Below are 24,547 nucleotides of genomic sequence, written 5' to 3' on the forward strand. Positions count from 1 at the left end.
GAGACAAAGGGAGAGGTGTGAAACACCATCTCTGTGATAAAAGAAGACCCGTACCACCACCTCTACCAGTTTCTCTTGGTGAGTGAGAGAGAAAGCATAGGCAGAAGACAGAGCAGCTGGTGTAGCAGTGTTTTGTGGGGATATCCAGGTCTCAGTAAGTGCCAGAAAGTTGAAAGTGTAGTGGGAATCCAAGCCTATGATAAAGTCAGCAGTCCTTACAGCAGACTGGCAATTCCAGAGCCCACCTACCACCACTGTTTGAGATTAAGACAACAGGGGAGGGTAGATGAGGTTTTTGGCAATGTGACATCTGTTCTGTGGATAACGCCTGTGTCTGTAAGAGATGACTACAGAGATGGGTTTGAGGCACATGACTGATCTCCCAATTTGAGATTAATGTGTTTTAAAAAGAAAAAAAGTACAAATAAGAAATTCTAAATAAACACTAAGCGTTACTAGCTTAAGGGGGCTAACTACACCTTCAAAATAAGTGAGTAAGCCCTGCCCACAATTCACACCTTAGGTGAGACTGAAACTACCCTTGATTAATCACCTGACCAAACTAATAAGCAGAGCCAAACACTAGAATCAACTAAGTTAAATAGATATACAAGGTTAGAATCCTACCTTACCAGAAGAGAGTAGATTCAAGATAGAGCTAAAGCACAGACAGGTTTCCAAAACTCGTGCTTTTTTATTTTTCTTGGTAACAGCGTTATGGGTTAGTCAAAGAAACTTAGAAATGAGCATCAGAAAATAAAAAGGACATAATCCTCGGTCTTCACACACGCAGCAATAGCGGAAGAATGCAGTGGCATGCTGTATTCCCAAAATAGACTATATTATTAAAGTTCACTGTGCTGCATGAAAAGTTGGAATTGATTATTATTTAGTGCATATCTTATCACAATATTTAAATAATAGATTTAACAGTATATGTGTAAACAGTTATGTAGACAGTGGTGTTATAAAGTGACAGAGTGCTCCAGTCTAAACTAAAGGTCATATTATAGTTGGCAGAAATTAAACTGGTCTTTAAATCGACATAAAAGTATTTAGAAGGTTTTCTCGCTTTATAATTTACCCTCTTTAGATCATTTACAAAATGAAATTTGTTGGGGGCAACATCACTGCATGCTGAAGTGCCCATTTTTTTGCAGGTGTTATATTTAAAAATAGATTCAATGAAAAGAGGCATAAGTAATCCTGACAAATTACAGTATATATAATTCAGACATAATCTCAGATAAATGTTTGTAATTGCTTTTCTTGATGACTTCAGGACTGAGTAAATGCATTTATATATGAAATAAAAAAGTGCAATAAAGGAAATAAAAATCTTTTTTTTATTCAGGGCACTTCAGTGTCTATCACATCTTTTCGAGCAATATCAACTTTGGATGATGAAAAGTAAAGCCCAAAGTGTCTTCTTTCCAAATATACCTCAATTGTGTATGTACTGTAGCACATTGTTGTCAGGAACTGTTAACATGTTAATTTAGGTAGGTCATTTTCAGTTTCACTTTTTTTCTTTGCTTTATTCTTCATTATTTTCAGAGAGGATTATCTTCTGCCATTCAAACCAAACTTTATCAATGAACTTGTAAACACTTATTTCTTCTTCTTCTTCTTCTTCTTCTTCTTCTTCTTTCTGCTTCTCCCATTAGGGGTCGCCACAACAGATCATTCGTCTCCATACCCCCTGTCCTCTACATCTGCCTCTTTCAACCCAACCACCTGCATGTGTTTCCTCACCACATCCATAAACCTCCTCCTTGGTCTTCCTCATTTCTTCCTTCCTGGTGGCTGCATACTCAGCATTCTCCATAGTCCCTCCTCTGCACATGTCCAAATCATCTCAATCACACCTCCTCATCTTGTCTCCAAAATGCGCTGTCCTTCTTATAAACACATTTCTAATCCTGTCCATCCTCGTCACTCCCAACGAAAACAGCTCTGCCACCTCCTGTCTTTTACTCAATGCCACTTTCTCTAAACCATACAACATCGCAGGTCTCACCACAGTTCTATAAACTTTCCCTTTCACTCTTTCAGATACCCTACTATCACAAATCACTCCTGTGATCACTCTTCTCCACCCACTCCACCCTGCCTCCACTTTTTCTTCACTTCTCTAACACATTCTCATTACTTTGCACTGTTGACCCCAGATACCTGGACTCCTTCATCTTCTCCACCTCATCTCTCTGCAACCACACCACTCCACTGCTCTTTCTCTTATTCACACACATGTACTCTGCCTTACTCCTACTTACTTTCATTCCCCTTCTCTACAGCACATACCTCCACCTCTCCAGGCTCTTCTCCACCTGCTCCCTACTCTCACCACAAATCAGAATATCATCTGCAAACATCATCATCCACTGAGACCTCGTCTGTCAACCTGTCCATCACCACTGCAAACAGGTAAGGGTTCAGAGCCGATCCTTGATGCAGTCCATCCTCCACCTTGAATCAGTCTGTTGTTTCTACTGCACACTTCACTGTTGTCACACTGTCCTCATACATGTCCTGCACCACCCTCACATACTTCTATGACACAACTGACTTCCTCCTACAATACCACAACTCCTCACTCCACCCTGTCATACGCTTTCTCTAAATCCACAAACACACAATGCAACTCCTTCTGACTCTCTCTATACTACTTCATCAACATCCTGAAAGCAAATAATGCGTCTGTGGTGCTCTTCCACCATACTGTTGCTCACAGATGGTCACCTCTTCTCTCAGCCTGGCTTTCATTACTCTTTCCCATAACTTAATGGTGTGACTGATCAACTTTATTTCCCTGTAGTTACTTCAGCTCTGCACATCTCCCTTGTTCTTAAAGATTGGTACCAGCACACGCCTTCTCTATTCCTCAGGCATCTTCTCACCTTCCAAAATACTGTTAAACAATCTTGTTAAAAACTCAACTGGATCTCTCCTAAACATCTCCATGCTTCTAACGGTAGTTCATCTGGTTCAACCAACTTTACACTCATCATCCTCTTAATCGCTGCTCTCACGTCCTCCTTACTAATCCTAAATACTTCCTGTTTCACCATCTCCCCACTATTCAACTTTCTCTCTCTCTCTCTCTCTCTCTCTCTCTCTCTCTCTCTCTCTCTCTCTCTCTCATTTTCCTTGTTTTTAGCTGCACAAAGTACTCCCTCCATCTTCTCAACACACTCTCCTCACTAGACAACACATTTCTATCTTTATCCTTTATTGCTCTAACTTGCAGCACATCCTTCCCAGCTTGGTCCCTCTGCCTGGCCAATCGATATAGATCCTTTTTTCCATCCTTAGTGTTCAACTTTTATACAGCTCATCGTATGCCTTTTCCTTGGCTTTTGCCACATCCCTCTTTACCTGTTCCCGCATCTCCTTGTACTCCTGCCTACTTTTCCCATTTCTCTGTCAATCCCAATTCTGTTTCTCCAACCTCTATCTCCCTGATGCTTTCCTGCACTCATTTCACCACCACATCTCTTTGTCTTCCTTTTTATTTCCAGACTATCCTCCTCTTCTTCACCTCCAAAACCATCCTACAGCCCACCATCTGATGCTGTCTGGCTACACTGTCCCCTGCCAACAACTTACAGTCTCTAATCTCTTTTAGGTTGCATCTCCTACATAGCACATAGTCCACCTGTGTGCACCTTCCTCCACTCTTATACGTCACCCTATGCTCCTCCTTCTTCTTAAAATAAGTGTTCACCACTGCCATTTCCATGCTTTTAGCAAAATCTACCACCATCTGCCCTTCTACATTCCTCTCCTTAAAGCCATACCTACCCATCACCTCCTCATCACCTCTGTTCCCTTCACCTACACACCCATTAAAGTCTGCCCCAATCACTAATTGTTCATTACCCTATCAGAAACTGTCTTCACCTCCACTACACTTTTACTAAACTCTTCCTTTAGGATCACCCATACACTATAACCTCTCTGTAAGTATTTCAATACATTTTTGGGATCATTTGATTTTTGATTTTTTTAACTGTGGGTGAAACCATGTTTTGATTAACAATGGGTATACAAGACACGTTGTTTCACATTTGGTCTCAGAAGTGGGATGGCTACTTGCAAGACTGTGATGAGAGGCAGGAAGCTTGGGGTTGTGCTTCGATCCCTAGCCAAAGCAGTGGATGAAGAGAATGTGACCCGGGGCACTGCTGAGTCTACAGAGAAGATAAGAATTATTCATTCTGAGTCCACGTCACCTCAAACCAGACATGTCTCTCCTGCTGCAACATCTGGGGGTATACTGTCATGCCTGATTTATAAGCTGTTCAGCCGGTGGATGGGTCAAGTGATGTTAAGAGCTTACAGATGAAGTGCTTACAATGCCAGAAGTATAGCTCACCCGAGAGACCAAGACACACTAACCGACATAGGGTACAGCAGACAGCCTATGCTACAAACTGAGCCAAAGCTACCAGTCTTCTAGCAGCCAACAACAGGCTTACAAGGAAACAGGATAAAATCTAATCTTTTTTCTTCTTCTAAATTTAATGTCCCTAGCGAGGAGGACCCTGATGTGAACAATACATGCAAAACACAATATATTGAAGTGACAGTAAATGGACAAACTTTGAATGCTCTTTTGGACACTGGTAGTTTTTTTTATTGATCAAAAGAAATCATGTCACATATTCCATTCACCATTTTGGTCAATGTACAATGTGTTAATGGGGATGTGAAGCAGTAGCCTCAAAAGAAAGTTCATGTTTGTGTACAAGACCAAACATATTTACTGTATTTGACTGTTGTTGATGATATGACATGGTTTTGGGGAGAGACTAACCAGTGTTGACTAAACTTTTGCATTTTACTAAAGAGTGTAAATTCATGCTGATGTTGCTTGTCCTGTTTTAACATGAGCCCAAGTTAAAGCAGGGCTGTAGTCATTTCCATTCTTACAACATAGTCTGTTGCAGGATGGGACTAAGAGCCTGAGAAAGACACATCATCCATGGCAACTTGAAAAGGTTCTTAATACTCCAGCCCCTGAGATCCAAAGATCTGTCTTTTTCCACAGAGATACTGTATATAGAATGTCCAGAGCAGTGGGTCTCCAGGACCAGGATTAAAAACCAGTGGTATAGATTATACCCACATATGTAATATCTTGTTTCTTTCTTTTTTTTTTCCCTCCACATGCCATTGCTGGTTTTACTGTCTTGCAACTGTTTTTCCCATTTGGCTCTACAGCCCCAAAGAAACAGCTCCTAATCAGTTTTGCACTTTATCAAGAATCTCACAGTGAGTTTTTCTTAAGCAGTGTTAAATTATTAGCAGATGCCCATAGCCTCGATAAAATACTGGGTTTGAACCATTCTAATTGGGCTACATACTTTTGACCATCCAATGTAAAAAATAACTTAAAGGGACAGGTCACAGAAAAAAAAAATACTGTCATCATTTGCTTACACTCATGTTGTTCCAAACCTGTATATTTTTTTCTTCTGTTGAACGCAAAGTAAGATATTTTGAAGAATGTTGATAACCCAACTGATCTGGTTACCATTTACTTCCATATGATTATTATTTTTTCTACAATGGAAGTCAAGGTTAACCAGATCTGTGTGAATTTTCATTTTTGGGTCAACTATCGTTTAAATGCAGTATAGTAACTGCTGTAATTTTGGAGCATGTTCAATAAATGTTAATCAAAGCTGAGTAAGTTGTTTGCTTCATTGAAATGTAGATATTTATTTGTATCACATACTGTTTATTTTAGTTTCATTTTAGGATTTTTATGTGATCTTCAAAAATTCTAAATAAATTAAATTTAAGGTTAATTGTTTTAGATTTGATGCAATATTCCCTAAAAAGAGGGCAAAAGAGGCAACACAGGCAAAATTCAGTAAGCAGATATTTAATGAGAAACTTGGAGTAGAGATAACAATCAATAAAAGAATGAATAATAAAAGTTAGTAACTATAACGAGGTAAAATAAGATAAACATCTATCCATGAACTGTATAGATTTACAATGCAAACACCAGATTTAAGGTTTTCTGTTTACAAAAACAAAGTTAAATTATAAATCTTGAACAAAAGCATTAATTAATAAACATATTGCATTTTAATTATTCCAAAAAAATGATTCGGATCATATTTTTCAGATCATATTTTTATAAATCTTATTTCATTATATGTTACATGTTTATATTTAAACCCCTGAAATTTTCCTGTTTGCCAAAACTGGGATTCATTTACAGCATCAGCTCTCTCTTGTGATTCTGGTTGAATTTCCCTCAACTCACTTAGATACTGAGCAAGATCTTTTCCAATAACCTCAGTTTGAAGAAAGTCCTGACACTTAACAATAATAGTCGAATCTGTCAGAAATAAGACCCTGCATACCCCATTACAGCATGAACTCTTTTCTCTGATTCAGGTTTAATTTTTCTCAGTTCTGTTAGTTTTTCAGCAAGATCTTCTTTTCCAGTTTCTTCAGCTCGAGGGATCAAGAAGTCCAGACACTGAACAATGAAAGCAGAATCTGGCTTTAAAGCAATCTCACACAGTTTCATGATGACCTTACAGGCTTCTTCCACCAGTTTGGCTTTTTCTTCTTCATTCCTGGCCAGTTCTTCTTTCAGGTTCTTCTCTAAGCATATATTCTCTTCTTCCTGTTTCTTGTTTCTTTCAATGTCTTCTTTGACATTATCAAAGGTCTTTGAGTCAAACTTAATATCTGATTCTGAAGTATCTTTGCTTTCTAATTTACTTTTAAGATCATTAAATGTCATTGTGGTCTCCTCACTGCGTGTAACATATTTCTTATTCTCTTGAACATGTTTAGTGTAGTGACATTTACCTGTACATACGGTACAGTGGTCATTTCTCATGACTTTACACCACCCAGCATTGGGGGCCAACCAGCAGTTATACTCATGACAGTTCTCCTCACAGACAGAACAAGTGGTGGCCTTTCCGTCCCTCCATGAAGCATTTTCAATGGGAACTTTTTGTTTGTAAATTTTGGTGACTGTAAAATTAAAGTTTTCGTTTATCTTTTCTCGGTTTTCCTCAAGTGCTTTCTGAATCTGATCCAGTTCTTTACTTTTGCACTCTAAAAACTCAATACGCACTTGTAAATTAGAAATACAGCCTTCAAGTTGTTTGGACTCAAACAGAACACATTCAGTCTGCTCTAAACTTTTTCTGTTCTGTTCTCTCAGTGAGGGAAAAAATTCATTTAAACTCGTCTCTGTTTGTTCCCAATCTGTTTGTAGAGAGCTGTTATATTTCAGGTTCCTTTTCTCAGTTTGTCGATTGTTGAATAAAAAACACTCAGGTTCATTTTCTTCATCTGTCCTACAGGGAATCCCAGCGTTCTTTATTACATTAATCACATTTGTTGGTGGAAGTCCATCTGAGCATGTGATAAAAATGACAATGTTGTTCTCTATGTCTTTACCAAAAGAGGACAAAACTGTATCAAAGATGTATTGCTGTCTGTCAGTAAATCGGTTTTCAGAGGCACTTACTAGCAGACACACTGCATCAATTTCTTTCACTCCAGTTTCACTGTGGAACAGTTTGTACAGATTCCCAGCAATCTGTTTATCATGTCCTTTTCCTCTGGTGTCTCCATAACCTGGAGTGTCAATGATAGTAAGAGGATTATCTCCTACAAAGACCTCATACATAGTGATTTTAGATGTCTGAGTTTGTGACTGATCTGACATGTCATTATCTTCTCTCTCTTCTGTAATCTCAAACCACACTTCATCTGTAAACTTCACCCCGAGTATATAATTCACCATGGCATTGATCAGAGTAGTTTTGCCTGTTCCAGTTTCTCCTACCATCAGTAGAATTCTGTTTTTCATGGTGTTGTCTCGCTGTCCAAAAGTCCATTTTCTCACTGAGCCATCATTTTGTAGATTACTTCTGGTAGTGAGGAGACGATATCGTGCAGGAGGACCTTCACTGATTAATTTACTCTTCTGGATTAAATCTTTTACAGTCAGTGATGTCTCTTGAGATCTGTTAAAATCAACGGACAAATAAAAAGTTGCTTTGATGTTGTGATTACTTACGTTGTTCTTTAATTGTTAGAAAAATCGAATAGGCTGCAAATAAATTAAGAATGAAAAAGTGGGATTTTGTAAAAATGCTGTAATATTCAACATCTAACAGAGCAGAAAGCTGTTTTATCTAAAAGAAGCAGTTGATCTTTTATAAAATAAGAATTTATTTGAGCAAAAAGAAAATTTGGTTCATGTACCCTGTAGCCATAATCTGGTTCAGCTAGTGGTAGATTTTATACATCATTTCTAGATTTTACTTTAGATTTTTCTCTTGATTAATAAATAAACAGAATTTTTTTTACTTACCCTGTAGACATAATGCTGGTTTGTGGCAGAATGACAGAACTCTTTGATACAATTCTTGTACAGCTGAATGACCTGTTAAAAAGATTTTAGTTAAATAAAGATGTGTACACCCAAATGTTTAAATGTTTATATGTATAATAAATAATATTTTTGGTAATATCCCAAATGGCTTTTACTTTTTTTTTCCAGGAGTAATTTCACTAGTTTGTGTGATGATTTTTTATTAATATAATTCCCTGCATATTGTCATGCTGTGAGTGTCAAAAGTTCCTTGGAGTCCACATCTCCTTCTGGTTAGATGCTAAGTGCATATAATCGGCTCTGTACATGTACCGTGCACAATGACAATAAAGTTGAATTTATTTTAATCTTGGGCTTGGGACCAACAATAAGAGTGCACTGGCTTGTGTAACCCTAATGGCTGGATTATTATTATTATTATTATTATTATTATTATTATTATTATTATTATTATTATTATTATTTATTTATTTAATTAATTATTATTTAATTATTAATTAATTACTAAACTGTACTATGAACTGCTGAAGATTCAGTGTTATTTGACACAGTACATGTAGGTTTGTGTCAGAAAGAGACAAACGGGCAAACTGCAGAAAATAGATATTTAATGAAAGACAGATAAACAGATAGTTACACAGAGATCACTATCAATACTAGAATTAACAATCTAAGAAAAAAAAAAGCATAACTCTCTATTCATGAACAGTATCAATAATCAACTTATTTGTAAGGTAAAAAAACCCACATCATTATTAAAAGTTTTAAATGATTATCCAAACAGAGTAAAAGATTGTTTTGTACAACATCACACAAATAAACACAATGCATTTTAATAATTGAAAAAAAAAACTGACTTTTGATTCAGACATGCTTATAATTGTTTCTTCATTACATGCTGAATGACCATGTTTAAACTCCTGAAATCATTTTCTGCCACTAACACTTAGCATGTGTTAACTCTTTCCTGTGATTCAGGTTTAATTTCCCTCAGATCACTGAGTTTCCGAGCATAGTCATGTTTTCCAATTTCTTCAGCTCGAGGGATCAAGAAGTCCAGACACTGAACAATGAAAGCAGAATCTGGCTTTAAAGCAATCTCATACAGTTTCATGATGGAACGGTAAGCTTCTTCCACCAGGTTAGATTTTTCCTTTTTGTTGTTTGTCAGTTCATTTTTCAGTCTGTTCTCTATGCTTAGATTCTCCCCTTCCTGTTTCTTGATGCTTTCATATTGTTGTTTAATATCTTCATATGTCTTTGTAACCACTTTGCTGCGTGTAACATATTTCTTGTTCTCTTTCACATGTTTACTGTAGCAACATTTACCAGTACATGATGTACAGTGGCCATGTTTCATGACTTTACACCTCCAAATAGTGCCAGCAAACCAGCAGCCATACTCATGACAGTTCTCCTCACAGACAGAACAAGTGGTGGCCTTTCTGTCCCACCATGAAGCATTTTCAATGGGAACTTTTACTTTGTAATGTTCAGTGACTGTAAAAGTAAAGTTTACATTTCTCTTTATCTTTTCTCGGTTTTCCTGAAGAGCTTTCTGAATCTGAACCAGTTCTTTACTCTTGCATTCTGCAAAGTCAATACGGTTTTGTAGATTAGAAATACAGGCTTTAAGTTGTTTGGACTCAGACAGAACACGTTCAGTTTGCTCTAAACTTTTTCTGTTCTGTTCTTTCAGTGTGGAAAAAAAATCATCTAAAATCTCCTCTACTTGTTCCCAAGCTGTCTGAACAGTTTTCTTATATTTCAGGCTCCTTTTCCCACTTTGGCAGTTGTTCAACAAGAAATGCTCAGGTTCATTTTCTTCATCTGTCCTACAGGGAATCTCTGCTTTCTTCACTGCATTTATTACATTTTCTGGAGACAATCCATATGAGTGAGTGATAAAAATGACAATGTTGTTCTCTATATCTTTACCAAAAGACGACAAAACTGCATCGAAAATGTATTGCTGTCTGTCAGAGAGTCGATTATCAGATGCCTTCACTACCAGACACACTGCATCAATTTCTTTCACTCCAGAATCACTGCGGAACAGAGTGTACAGATTCTCAGCAATCTGCTGATCATGTTCTTTTCCTCTGGTGTCTCCATAACCAGGAGTGTCAATGATAGTAAGAGGATTATCTCCTACAAAGACCTCATACATAGTGACTTTAGATGTCTGAGATTTTGACTGATCTGACATTTTATTATCTCCTCCTTCTTCTGTAATCTCAAACCACACTTCATCTGTAAACTTCACTCTGAGTATATAATTCACCATGGCATTGATCAGAGTAGTTTTGCCTGTTCCAGTTTCTCCTACTATCAGTAGAATTTTATTATGCATGGTGTTGTCTTGCTGACCGAATGTCCATTTTCTCACTGAGCCATCATTTTGTAGATTACTTCTGGTAGTGAGGAGACGATATCGTGCAGGAGGACCTTCACTGATTAATTTGCTCTTCTGGATTAAATCACGTACAGTCAGTGATGTCTCTTGAGATCTGTTAAAATCAATCGACAAATAAAAGGTCGCTCTGATGTTGTGATTTCAATGTTCTTTAATTGTTTACAATAAGGCTGCAAATATAGTACTGAGACTACAGTGGTAGGATTTTGTGAAAATTATGTAATATTTACCATCAAACAGAGCAGAAAGCTGCTTTATTAAAAAATAAACAATTAACCATTTATAAAATAAGAAGTTTGTTCACGTACCCTGTAGCCATAATCCTGGTTAGTTAGATGGAGATTATATACAAGTCTCAGATGTTTCCTGCAGAGCTGAATAACCTATTAATAAAATTTATAATTTTATTAAAGTAAGACTGCAAAGAATCTGTACATTCTTTATTGTTACAGTGTTAGTTACAGTGTTTAGTGTTAGTTAACATTAGCTTTTGTTTATATAATTTGTTTTAATGCATTGTGTCAACCTGTTGTCCTTCAGCACCGCTTTTGGGACAGTTCCTGCTTGACATCTGACTCATCATTAAAATATTACACACACAAAAAAAAGTTTTTCTTTCCTTGTGTTTTCTTTTTAAACCACCAAATGTCGCCATTGAATCGCTGTGTCTCTCATTAGTAGCACGTTGTTTCCACTCGTGTCCTACAGCAGTGGTCCCCACCCCCCGGGCCGCTTACCGGCACCGGTCCGTGGGTCAATTGATACCGGGCCGCACAGAAAGAATAAATAACTTACATTATTTCTGTTTTATTTATTATCTGATTCTGATTGATTTTTGCTTCACTGTTGTGTTGCTTTTTTGCATCCTATTTTGTGGATTTTTTCTCTAGATTTTGGTTCTGTGGATTATTTTTACTTAAAAATGGAAAACTGCTAGAGTTCCTGTCTTTCACATAGCCAAGCCCCTGTTTGAGCTCATTCCCAGACCAATTATAAAGAATAAAATTACTGCACAAGAAGGTGCGGTGGTGAGGTGAGGTGGTATTAAAATAAAAATATAATTTATTTTTTATTATTGCATTTAATTTTAATAATAGTTAAATTAATACATTTGATTAATACATTTGATCATACTATCATATGATATTCGATACTGTTGTCTGATATGAACCCACGATGAAGTATAATAGAGAAACATCTTAAAATAAATATAGCAACTGAGATCTCATAGTGAATACATTTTATATACTATTTAACAACTTAAAATGAATTAAGTACTTTAAGTCGTAGGGGCAACAATAGCAAGAAAAAGAAGAAGATGATAAGAAGAATCAAAATGATTCATAAAATTGAATTCCTCTACCAATAGTTCTACACGACAGTAAAATATTAGTTAAAAAGTGATTTTTACTGTTAAAAGTGATTTCCGAGTTGCAAAAAAATAAGTCAGATAAAAAACAAATAAACATGTGATGCTCTAATAGATGGTATATTAATTGTGATATGACTTTGTTAACAAATTGAGTTTGTCACCTGAACAGAGGAAATGCCAAAACCCAAATAATTTTCCAATGACATTAGATTCTCTTTGGTGTTCAACATAACAAAGGCTCTTGGGTGGTCTATTGACACTTTACAGTTAGTGTTGTGCAGACCCCTAAATATAGGATAAAGGTTTTAATTAACTTAGTTAGTGAAATTTGGACATTAAACCTGATATGCTGCTTTCCACTTTAACTAAAAAAGTATTTTTATTATTTTCATAATGAAAATAATGCCTAGGTATATTGTTTTGAGAAACCGCTCTATGGTATGGGGCAATTGATGAATAAAAAAAACAGCACCTGCTCATGAATGATGCCAATTTAAGTTGTAGCATATTGGATTGAAAGCATTACAAATTAGGCAACAATGAATATATGAAACACTCAATTGATAATAATATAAAATCAGCAATCTAGAAAACCAGTGGAATTTCAACAACAACATATTCTAAAACAGAGGTAAGCAAACAAATCAAAGAAATATAGTGAAATGTCTGTAAAATGGAAAGTAAAATCTAAATAGAATTTAAAATCTAAATAGAATGTTTTTAGATCTAATGATATTTAGGACTGTATCTATAAGACACTGCACTCATTGTGGCATTAGACTTTAACAGTGCCAACCTCAAATGCAAAGTGGCAAACACACCCCTCACCTGCCCCACCAATTTACACTTAATTTCAAAGATGGTATGTATGTTTGTATGTTGATGTATGTTTATGGAGGTGGTTTTGGGATTTATCAGGAAACTGGCAGATAATATGGTTCACAAAACCACCAACGCCAGTTTGAGATCTTGCATGGCTTCATTCTACAACATACACAGAGTAGTGAAGGATGCAGTGCTATGGGAGTAAATTAGAGTCACATTGCCAATAATGGTAGAAACTAAGAATAATAACAGACTATTAAACACCATTTTCCAGGATAGTACATTTCGGTGCTTCTCTGTCAGATAAACTGAACATAACACTACACGCTGTTTGAAGCTGCAGCTAACAGCAATAACAGCTGTAGTGATGCTAACAGAGCAGATTGCACTGTTGCATGTACACACAGAACATCAGTCTGGAAAACACTTCTGACCATTTCTGAGCATGATATCAAGAAAAATATCGAGAGTGAACACAACCAGTTGATAGAACAGTTAGCAATCCCAAATTGCTTCAGTCTATTATAGTTCCGGTAAAACAGATCAAGAGGACTTACAGATCAAGAGGACAATAATGAGAACACCATAATCCCTAGAACTCATTCACAGATGTTGCTTTGGGTAAAGAATCTTGCATATTGCCAGTGAGACAGCTTATCCCAGCCGTCTCATTCCATATGGCCAAAATTTTGGGTTAAGTTGTTGAAGTAATTAAGTGCACACATCCCACAGAGGAGACCAGAGCTGTTGATGAAGAATTGGAATGGCAGTAGTGTGAAAGAGATCATTATGACTGTTCTTATCTTTAATCTCTGAAAAAGAAATAGAGACTTCTTGGATACCCTGAGGTATTGTTTTGGATGCAGGAGAGGCCTGGACAAAATACTTAATAGTTTCTTTGTCCTGACCCTCCAACATGATACTCCTCTATCTATTACAGAGAAAAGAAAAAGTTCTGTTCTGTTTAAATGAGAATGGCCATTGTTTACCAGGTGCCCCAAAAGAGTCATGCCCTCCAACTTTGAGGTCTGTTCAGAGGGAGGAAAGACAAAAATGCATGCTCACATTATTTACCCTTGCTGTTCATATAGATGCATAAACAGTTCATTCCTGGGTCTTAGGGACAATAAAGAAGGCATACAGTATATGAATAAGAGCAAACCGCACTTTTTTATTAAAGTGAATATTTCAGCAGCCTAGGAAGAGTCAACACAGTTTCTAGAGCAAGATATATTTTGAGATAAGACTTTGAGTATTTTGCCTTTGATTTAGACAGTTTTTAAAAGTTTTTAGGGACAGGATTTGTTGATTTTCTATTTTATCTCCTTTTGCCCTTGTAGATTTTTGTTCTGTGCAACTGTGTGCTTTTGGACTTCTTAATAAACTATAACAAAATTATATATTTGTTCGTGTATGTCTTTGTGAACTTGACCATGTGGCACACAGAGACCCTGGTTCAAGCTTTTTTCTTTTTTATTTGTGCAGCAGCAAGCTGGTTATCCCCAAAAATGTTTGTGAGATTTTACAAACTCAAAGTGAGCGTCCTCTCTAGCACACTCTGTCTTATGGGTGAGTGAAAAGGATATACAAAGAGCACTCATGGCTACTAAAACCTTTTTTTGTAAGTATCAGGCTTGTCATTAACTGCTTTGAGAGCATATTTGCAATACAGGGTTTGTCTATGTTCTATGTCTATGTAGTGAGATACTGAATGAATGTTCGAAAGCAAACTTTAGGATTACTATCCTAACCCCGGTTTCCTAATTCCTTGAAGTGAGGTTTTTTGCCAACATTGCCATCATTGCAGGTACAACAAAGAAGAGATATACAGTAAAATATGGAGAACCATGGAGCAGCATGATCTTATATTAAGAATTGCAAGACTTCCTGATTGGTGCAGGAATTGTACTGCCATGCAGACGGACTTGGTGTAATTGGTCCTTCTGCAATCTGAGATGCCTCACTTCATTTTATAAAAGAACTTTTGTTATTAATATGGCAAGCTTGATTTATGCTGAATTATGCGTTAGATTATTAAAATTACACACTTTTGGCTTCAACTTTGATACTGCTCTCTAACATCAACATAGAATGCAGAGTAATAATGAAATGAATGATTTTGAAAAGAATGCACTAGTTTCATAATGACACTATTTAATATATTTACCGAATAATCCCTAAAATTAATTAGTGGCTGGCACCAAAACTTATCTCAAACAATACAACAACAACAACAACAATGATAATAATAATATTTAAATCTTATGCATCTTATCCATTTCACTTAAATAATTTCTAAAATCAAATAAACTTTTTGTCTACTAAAGCAATACTTTAGCTTATTTATTTTCTAGTTTCACTTAAACATACCTGAGTTGCAGAAACGAGTCGAATGAAGATAAACTTGTGATGCTGTAATGACTATGTTATAACGGTGTTAACAGGATGTGTTTCACTATCACCAGATCAAAGTCATAAGGGAGGGTTAAAACCCAGCCAATGAAAATCACAGAGTAAGCTGTAGCTGGGTATAACATCATATGAAAGTTTCTGTAACTTTCTCTTCTTAGGACTTTAGATTCTCTGCAGTCTAAGAATGAAGCTCAGCCCCTACCAGCTTGCATTTGTTGTAATGGTAAGCAATGATGTAAATAGTAATGATGTATTAATATAAATGGTGAGTTCTCCACACTCTCTGAGGTGAAGTTTGGTGTTCCACAAGGATCTCTCTTAGGCCCACTGCTTTTCCCCTTGTATATGCTGCCTCTGGGTGAAAATTATACAAAAACATGGTATTAGCTTCCATTGTTGTGCTGATCACCGTTGTGATATTAACATTAGACAGAAAATCCACCACATGCAGCTAGAAGTAAACTTTCAGATTACGTAGCTTCTCCGGATGGTGTTTCTGCCTCAGTACGTACAGCAGTCATAGACCTTGGTGTGGTTATTGACCCGAGTCTTTCTTTTGAGCCTTGTGAGTAACAATACCAGGATCGCCTTCTTTCACCTTAGAAATATTTGCTTTTGTTACATCTAGATTAGACTACTGTAATGATTTACTGTCTGTGTGTTCGAGTAAGTGCATAAATAAGTTAAGTCCAGAATGCAGCAGCAAGGGTCCTTACTAGATCTAGAAAATAAAACAGCTTCACAACTGATTAAAACAGGGCATCCATCTCACAACGCAGTATCTGAGTGAACTTCTGTACCAGTATGATCCTCCACCCCTATTTAGGTCAAAAGGTGCAGGCTATTTGTTGGTACCTCAAATAATGAAGACTACAGCAGGGGACAGATCTTTCTCTTATAAGCCCCACAGTTATGGAACAGCCTTCTAATCAGTGTTCGGGACTCAGACACAGTCTCAGTGTTCAAGTCGAGGCTGAAAACATATTTATTTAATCAGGTCTTTTATCAGTAGATTTTTCTTAAGTTAAGGAGCAGATCTGGAGAGATCATGGATATAGAGTGTATGGTTTTAGTTACGCCTTTTAGTTTTGCTGCCATAGAAAGTCTTGACTGAGTCCAAAACTACACAGTGTCTTTAACTTTTCATACAACAATAAGGACACATAATAATCCATATCCTTCTCTTCCTGTCGCCTCTTTTCTCTCTCTCTCTCAGTCTCTCTCTCTCTCTCTCTCTCTCTCTCTCTCTCTCTCTCTCTCTCGGTTGAGTTAAACATGCTCCTGAGGTTCCAGTGACCACTGTTCCTGCCCCTTTTCCCTCCACAGATCTTCCCACTTCTATCAGGCCTGCCTCTGGATATTGTCCTCTTCAATTGTAGGCCACTCTGTGCAGCTTGGGACAGTTTCTCATCAATGCTTCCATGAAGTGGTTCCATGAAATTCAGGAGTAAGAACGGACGCTTTGAGGATGAATTTGAACTGTAGTTAATGATAACAGTCTCCTACATTGACTCAGGACTACAGTTTGCTTCTGATTACCAACACTGTACCCCGCAACATTGTTTATCTGCAATAAATGGACATCCGGTGCAACCCACATGAGGATGGTTCCTCTCAAGGTTTCTTCCTTATGCCATCTCGGAGAGTTTTTCCTTGCCACAGCTCGCTCATTAGGGACAAACTTAGTAACAAACTCATTGTTAGAAGTGCTATACAAAAAGAAATGAATTGAATTGAAGGGCCATGTCTTATTCCAGAGATCCCTCATGCCTGTCTTACCTTCTGGTTCTCCCTTTTAGTTATGCTGCCATAGTGAGCCTTGCCAGAGTCCCCAACTACACAGTGACCTTAACTTTCATACAACAATAAATACACATAATAATCCATATCCTTCTCTCTCTCTCTCTCTCTCTCTCTCTCTCTCTCTCTCTCTCTCTCTCTCTCTCTCTCTCTCAACATGTTACTGATGCTCACATTTACATTTTTAGCTAAGTACATGTTGTTCAACAGATCATGAGAGTTGCAGTACAGGCTGAGGTGCCATGTTGAAGCAAACCACATCCTGTGGTTTTATCAGCAACCACATCTTATGAGCATTAGCAAAAAAAACCATTATCTTGTATAAACTAGTATATACTAGTGTATATATACTGTTTAAAAAATGTTCATCAAGTAATAATTCATACTCGGCATAAAAAAAGAGATAAATTGTTATGTAAAATACCCTCTTTTAGGATCATCTCGTGTTTGATTTGTTTGCTTAACTCTAAGACTTGGTTTGGACAAGGTTTTATGGCTTTCTTTATAATCATCCACACACACACACACACACACACACACACACACACACATTTCTCCATGCATTTATCTCCCAAGGCTCCTTTCACTCTTTCCTCTTATCCTTTTTCCCCGCTCAGTACAAAAAAGAACAATGATTCTCACTGCTTGTCTCCTCTGGCTCTACATTTGCATTTATAGTTTCTCTCTTATCAACTGTTCACTGATGGAGACTTTGGTGCAAAATTGTGCCAATTGTATTACGAAGGAATTGTAGCGAACTGTTCATAATAATTACAAGAGGTAACACAGGTGAGATGGACCTCTGGCACCTAAAACAGGCCTTCGCTCTACCATCAACATGAGGAGGAGAGATGACAGTCCCTAAATATCTCAGTTCACCACAACATGCTATATAACCACACTATTCCAGCTCCCAGCAAACAGCCTACACATTTGTAATGAAGTAGGTGTGGCAGATCATTATAGACCAAAAATATGCTCAGGTACTGTGGTGTACCTCTCAGTGCTTTATATGTCATTTGTGGGAGGAATGTTGTCCCATTTGTGTACAGGATTCTAGCTGCTTAACTGTCCTGGGTTTTCTTGGTCATATTTTTTGGATGTAAATTATTTTCAAATGGTAATAGATCTGGACTGTACACAGACCATTTCAGTACACAGACTCTACTACTACGTAGCCATGCTGTTTGTAATAATTGTATTTTGCAGAGTGTCACTTACAATACAGTTATTTAATTATTTATTGATTGATTTATTTTATTACATTTTTCTTTATTTCAAATAATATATAGAAGATATACAGCTAGTGAATATAATGCACACATTTACATGTTTAGTTACCCACGTGAATTGAACAGATCATGAGAATTGCAGTACAGGTTGAAGTGCCGTGTTGAGACAAACCACATCCTGTAATTTTATCAGCATCAGATAAAAAAAAAATTCTCATGCATAAACAATGAAGGGTAAATCAGAGTATCTTTAGTATCTAACTAGTTTATAAATATTCATTAAGTAATACTTTATACTCTTTCAATATCATCTCATGTTTGATTTGTTCGCTTTACTCTAAGGGACGCAGACTTGGTTTGGATGAGGTTTTATGGCTTTCTTTATGACCAGAAACGCAGGAACTCAAGGCCCAAGGGTTGCAAAACAGTGTGAACTCAACCATCTCCTTTGAAATGTTTTAAAATGTTTTGAAACATTTAGTCTACTTAACCTCTTAAATATGTAAAAGTACTCTAACATCTGTTTTGGGGTTACCCCAGAGTGAAAGATTGAGTGGCACCTCAAATAATGAAGACTACAGCAGGGGGCAGATCTTTCTCTTATAAGCCCCACAGTTATGGAACAGCCTTCTAATCAGTGTTCGGGACTCAGACACAGTCTCAGAGTTCAAGTCGAGGCTGAAAACATATTTATTTAGTCAGGTCTTTTATCAGTAGATTTTTCTTAGGTAAAGGAGCAGATCTGGAGAGATCATGGATATAGAGTGTATGGTTTTAGTTACGCCCTTTTAGTTTTGCTGCCATAGAAAGTCTTGACTGAGTCCAAAACTACACAGTGTCTTTAACTTTTCATACAACAATAAGGACGCATAATAATCCATATCCTTCTCTTCCTGTCACCCCTCTTCTCTCTCTCTCTCTCTCTCTCTCTCTCTCTTTCCCTCTCGGTTGAGTTAAACATGCTCCTGAGGTTCCAGTGACCACTGTTCCTGCCCCTTTTGCCTCCACAGATCTTCCCACTTCTATCAGGCCTGCCTCTGGATATTGTCCTCTTCAATTGTAGGCCACTCTGTGCAGCTTGGGACGGTTTCTCATCAATGCTTCCATGAAGTGGTTCCATGAAATTCAGGAGTAAGAACAGACGCTTTGAGGATGAATTTGGACTTTAGTTAATGATAACAGTCTCCTACACTGACTCAGGACTACAGTTTGATTCTGATTACCAACACTGTACCCCGCAACATCGTTTATCTCCAATAATTGGACATCCGGTGCAACCCACATGAGGATGGGTTCCCTCTTGAGTTTGGTTCCTCTCAAGGTTTCTTCCTTATGCCATCTCGGAGAGTTTTTCCTTGCCACAGCTCACTCATTAGGGACAAACATGCTTATAAAGAACATTTTTATTACCACATTATCTGTGTAAAGCTGCTTTGAGGCAATGTTCATTGTTAGAAGTGCTATACAAAAAGAAATGAATTGAATTGGTGGGCCATCTCTTATTCCAGAGATCCCTCATGCCTGTCTTACCTTCTGGTTCTCCCTTTTAGTTATGCTGCCATAGTGAGCCTTGCCAGAGTCCCCAACTACACAGTGACTTTAACTTTTATACAACAATAAATACACATAATAACCCATATCCTTCTCTCTCTCTCTCTCTCTCTCTCTCTCTCTCTCTCTCTCTCTCTCTCTCTCTCTCTCTCATTCTTTCTCTTAAGTTAAACATGTTCCTGAGGTACCAGTGACCACATTTTCCTGCCCCTCTCCTCTCCTCTCCTCTCCTCTCCTCTCCTCTCCTCTCCTCAGATCTGCCCACTTCATCCCGGCCTGCCTTTGGACAGTGTTCTCTTTTATTGGAGGTCACTCTGTGCAGCTGGGGATGGTTTCACATCAACGGCCTAGGGATCCATGAAATTACGGATTAACATAGATGCTTTGAGGATGGATTTGGAATGTAGTTAATGTCAACAGTCTGCTACACTGACTCAGGACCACAGTTTGAATCTGATTACCATTACTGCACACCTCAACATTGTTTAGCTGAAATAAATGGACATTTGGTACCAACCAGATGAGGATGGGTTCCCTCTTGAGTCTGGTTTCTCTTGGGGAGTTTTTCCTTGCCATGCTGGTCTCTTGATGTTGCAGTCTAGAATAATTGGTGCTTGTCTATGACCTTTCAGACAGTAAAGCCTTTAAAAAATCCAAAGTTGGAAAGGTTTCTAATAGACTAAGTGTATCTTGAAGAGCATTACTTTCAATACACGTTTGTTTTTCATTTCATATAATATATAGAAGACAAACAGCTGGTAAATATATAATGCTCACATTTACATTTTTAGCTAAGTACATGTAGTTCAACAGATCATGAGAGTTGCAGTACAGGCTGAGGTGCCATGTTGAAGCAAACCACATCCTGTGGTTTTATCAGCAACCACATCTTATGAGCATTAGCAAAAAAAAAAAACCATTATCTTGTATAAACTAGTATATACTAGTGTATATATACTGTTTAAAAAATGTTCATCAAGTAATAATTCATACTCGGCATGAAAAAAGAGATAAAATGTTATGTAAAATACCCTCTTTTAGGATCATCTCGTGTTTGATTTGTTTGCTTAACTCTAAGACTTGGTTTGGACAAGGTTTTATGGCTTTCTTTATAATCATCCACACACACACATACACACACACACACACACACACACACACACACACACACACACACACACACACACACACATTTCTCCATGCATTTATCTCCCAAGGCTCCTTTCACTCTTTCCTCGTATCCTTTTTCCCCGCTCACTACAAAAGAGTACAATGATTCTCACTGCTTGTCTCCTCTGGCTCTACATTTGCATTTATAGTTTCTCTCTTATCAACTGTTCACTGATGGAGACTTTGGTGCAAAATTGTGCCAATTGTATTACGAAGGAATTGTAGCGAACTTTTCATAATAATTACAAGAGGTAACACAGGTGAGATGGACCTCTGGCACCTAAAACAGGCCTCCACTCTACCATCAACATGAGGAGGAGAGATGACAGTCCCTAAATATCTCAGTTCACCACAACATGCTATATAACCACACTATTCCAGCTCCCAGCAAACAGCCTACACATTTGTAATGAAGTAGGTGTGGCAGATCATTATAGACCAAAAATATGCTCAGGTACTGTGGTGCACCTCTCAGTGCTTTATATGTCATTTGTGGGAGGAATGTTGTCCCATTTGTGTACAGGATTCTAGCTGCTTAATTGTCCTGGGTTTTCTTGGTCATATTTTTTGGATGTAAATTATTTTCAAATGGTAATAGATCTGGACTGTACACAGACCATTTCAGTACACAGACTCTACTACTACGTAGCCATGCTGTTTGTAATAATTGTATTTTGCAGAGTGTCACTTACAATACAGTTATTTAATTATTTATTGATTGATTTATTTTATTACATTTTTCTTTATTTCAAATAATATATAGAAGATATACAGCTAGTGAATATAATGCACACATTTACATGTTTAGTTACCCACGTGAATTTGTTCAACAGATCATGAGAATTGCAGTACAGGTTGAAGTGCCGTGTTGAGACAAACCACATCCTGTAATTTTATCAGCATCAGATAAAAAAAAAATTCTCATGCATAAACAATGAAGGGTAAATCAGAGTATCTTTAGTATCTAACTAGTTTATAAATATTCATTAAGTAATACTTTATACTCTTTCAATATCATCTCATGTTTGATTTGTTCGCTTTACTCTAAGGGACGCAGACTTGGTTTGGATGAGGTTTAATGGCTTTCTTTATGATCAGAAACGCAGGAACTCAAGGCCCAAGGGTTGCAAAACAGTGTGAACTCAACCATCTCCTTTGAAATGTTTTAAAATGTTTTGAAACATTTAGTCTACTTAACCTCTTAAATATGTAAAAGTACTCTAACATCTGTTTTGGGGTTACCCCAGAGTGAAAGAAAGAGAACTGGTGATAATGAGTGGTAAGAATGACTGGTATCATCTCAACAGACTAAAACTCAGTAAGAACCAATAGTGTGATCTCCGAAAAGACCAGCCAGTAAACAAGTCTGACCAGTAAACAGCTGCAGCTAGTCAACATTTAGCAATTTCCCAAACTCATACTGCTGCTATTATACTTTGAAAGGAGCCTAACTTTTAGTTGCACAGCACCTAATGAATCTGAAAGACTGAAACACTTTTTAGCTTCTGAACTCATTTATATATTTTCTTGCATCATTTGTCAAGCAAGAAAATTACTTTTTTTATTGTTGTTTATAGATCAATTGCTGCAGTTGTGGTATGAGAGGTGCAACAGTGGGTGAAGTGCAGATATGCATGATACTTGTTTTTGTTTCATTTTCTACCCACATCCTGTAAAGGCAATATTTAACTCAAACTCAAACTGTATAAAAGTTAGGTTTTACAATCTCCAAGTGTTCATTTAGTTTAGCACTACTTCACAGATACTTTCTGGTTCTTTGAAGACATTTTTCAAGCAATAATATTTTTCCTGGTTACAGAGTTTTACATTTACTGCATGTCTGTGTGGGTTTCCTTTTGGTTCTTCAGTTTGTGGTTCACGCAAATTGTGAATAATTTGCATTCTGTCCAAGTTTCCCATACTCTTTGAGGGGGAATTTTAAGTAGGTATGAACGGTATACCAGTAGTGGAATAATACTGGTGTATATTATATTTAAAATGGTACGATATCATCATTTTGCTGCATTCGGTATTTCATACGCTGCTGTACTGAAATCCACCTGTAGGCGGCAGTAATTCCCACATTGCTGCAAAACCGATAAAAACTGATAAGATATTCACATGCATTAATTGTGTTACTTCAGTTGGATTTTTTTTCTTCAAAGTCAAAATGTAAACATGTTCCTGAAAAATGTGTGGGCTGACCACAACTTGAGGAGAAGCCAATAAGCTTCTAAAATAGTACTCGCATTTTTACATTTATAGCATCTGGCAGATGCACTTATCCAGAAGTGCTCTGATTTCTCCATCAATAAATATCTTCTGATGCGGGTTCATTAGGACACTGACTAAGAATGCAACCAGAGTCTAAATCTCTTTTGAGAGAGAATATAGAAGCTGGTCTTCATTTCACCCTGATAGTGGGACCAATAGGGTGGTGTTAGAGGATGGAGGGAGTGGGGAACAGTGTGAGGTGAGATAAAGGTTCGAGGGTTGATGGGCTGTTTTTGGCTTTGTAGGGGAATATTAGAGGTCGACTAATAGTGGATTTAACTGATGCCAATTGCCTGGATCGTACTTGTCGATAACCAATTATTCAAAAGACACTCGATAAAAATAAATAAATAAATAAATAAATAAATAAATAAATAAATAAACAAATAAATAGATAAATACCACTCCATGTAAAATAGTACTGAACTTTATTATAATATTAATAAAAAAAAGTCCTGAATCTGAAAAAACAAACAAACAAAAAAAAAAAAATATATATATATAAATATAAAAAAATTGTTTTTTTTTAATTTAACATATGATATGAATACTGTACATCTCTTGTCGAAACAAACCGCACGTAGCATCAGTGATTCGCCTCTAGAGGTCGCTCTCGTAATGACGTCGGATCTTTTCAGGCGCTCCAGCAACTGATGCAAACCAGAAAATCTATCGGTATGGTTTTTTTAGTCCCAGCGATCTACTATCAGGTGATTTAGCCGCAAAAGCGATGACTCGGTCGACCTCTAGTGTACATCAGTGTTTTAAATCCAATGGAAGGAGTGTAGCAGTGGGGTGTGTGGAAGAACCTGGAACCAATTATTTATTGCACATGTTCTATCTAAAGAAATATAAATTACTTACTTTATTCACTGCTGTGAATTTCTACTTCTTCCAGCCTTTGTAAATATACATTTATACATTTTCTGAGGTACTGCATTGACATGAAATGTTGTTCATTTTTATTTAAAAAAAAAAAGAACCTTTCTAACATTAAAATACTGGATTTTTTTTTGTCTTAAAGTCTACAAATCTGCAGGTAGATTCAACTGCTTTACTCAATACTCCAGTGTGGTCTGACCAGTGTCTTCTAGCCAGTGGTGCACAGA

At 37.0% G+C, this 24,547-nt stretch overlaps 3 protein-coding genes across 5 annotated transcripts in view; all 3 read right to left on the minus strand.

The window, feature by feature from the left end:
• Positions 1-24,547, minus strand: part of LOC124387347 (obscurin-like) — a 402,170-nt gene that overhangs the window by 176,577 nt on the left and 201,046 nt on the right. The window lies entirely within an intron of this gene.
• The window catches only part of LOC124387348 (obscurin-like), a 174,999-nt gene that overhangs the window by 105,440 nt on the left and 45,012 nt on the right, over positions 1-24,547 (minus strand).
• Positions 6,031-15,433, minus strand: LOC124387359. 3 transcript variants are annotated; one of them, XM_046851675.1, is made up of 4 exons: positions 15,370-15,433; positions 11,111-11,185; positions 8,366-8,437; positions 6,031-8,015 (listed from the first exon to the last, which is right to left on the minus strand). In XM_046851675.1, exons 2-4 carry the CDS (start codon positions 11,119-11,121, stop codon positions 6,362-6,364), a joined length of 1,737 nt encoding a protein of 578 aa, XP_046707631.1. In that variant the 5' UTR covers positions 11,122-11,185; positions 15,370-15,433; the 3' UTR covers positions 6,031-6,361. The 3 variants fall into 3 exon arrangements, with proteins under 3 accessions (XP_046707631.1, XP_046707634.1, XP_046707633.1); XM_046851678.1 differs by lacking the exon at positions 8,366-8,437 and adding an exon at positions 9,486-10,896 and having other exon boundaries at positions 6,031-6,538; XM_046851677.1 differs by lacking the exon at positions 11,111-11,185 and having other exon boundaries at positions 15,370-15,412.

The sequence above is a fragment of the Silurus meridionalis genome, chromosome 6 (genome assembly GCF_014805685.1).
Source record: "Silurus meridionalis isolate SWU-2019-XX chromosome 6, ASM1480568v1, whole genome shotgun sequence".
Lineage (NCBI taxonomy): Eukaryota > Metazoa > Chordata > Actinopteri > Siluriformes > Siluridae > Silurus > Silurus meridionalis.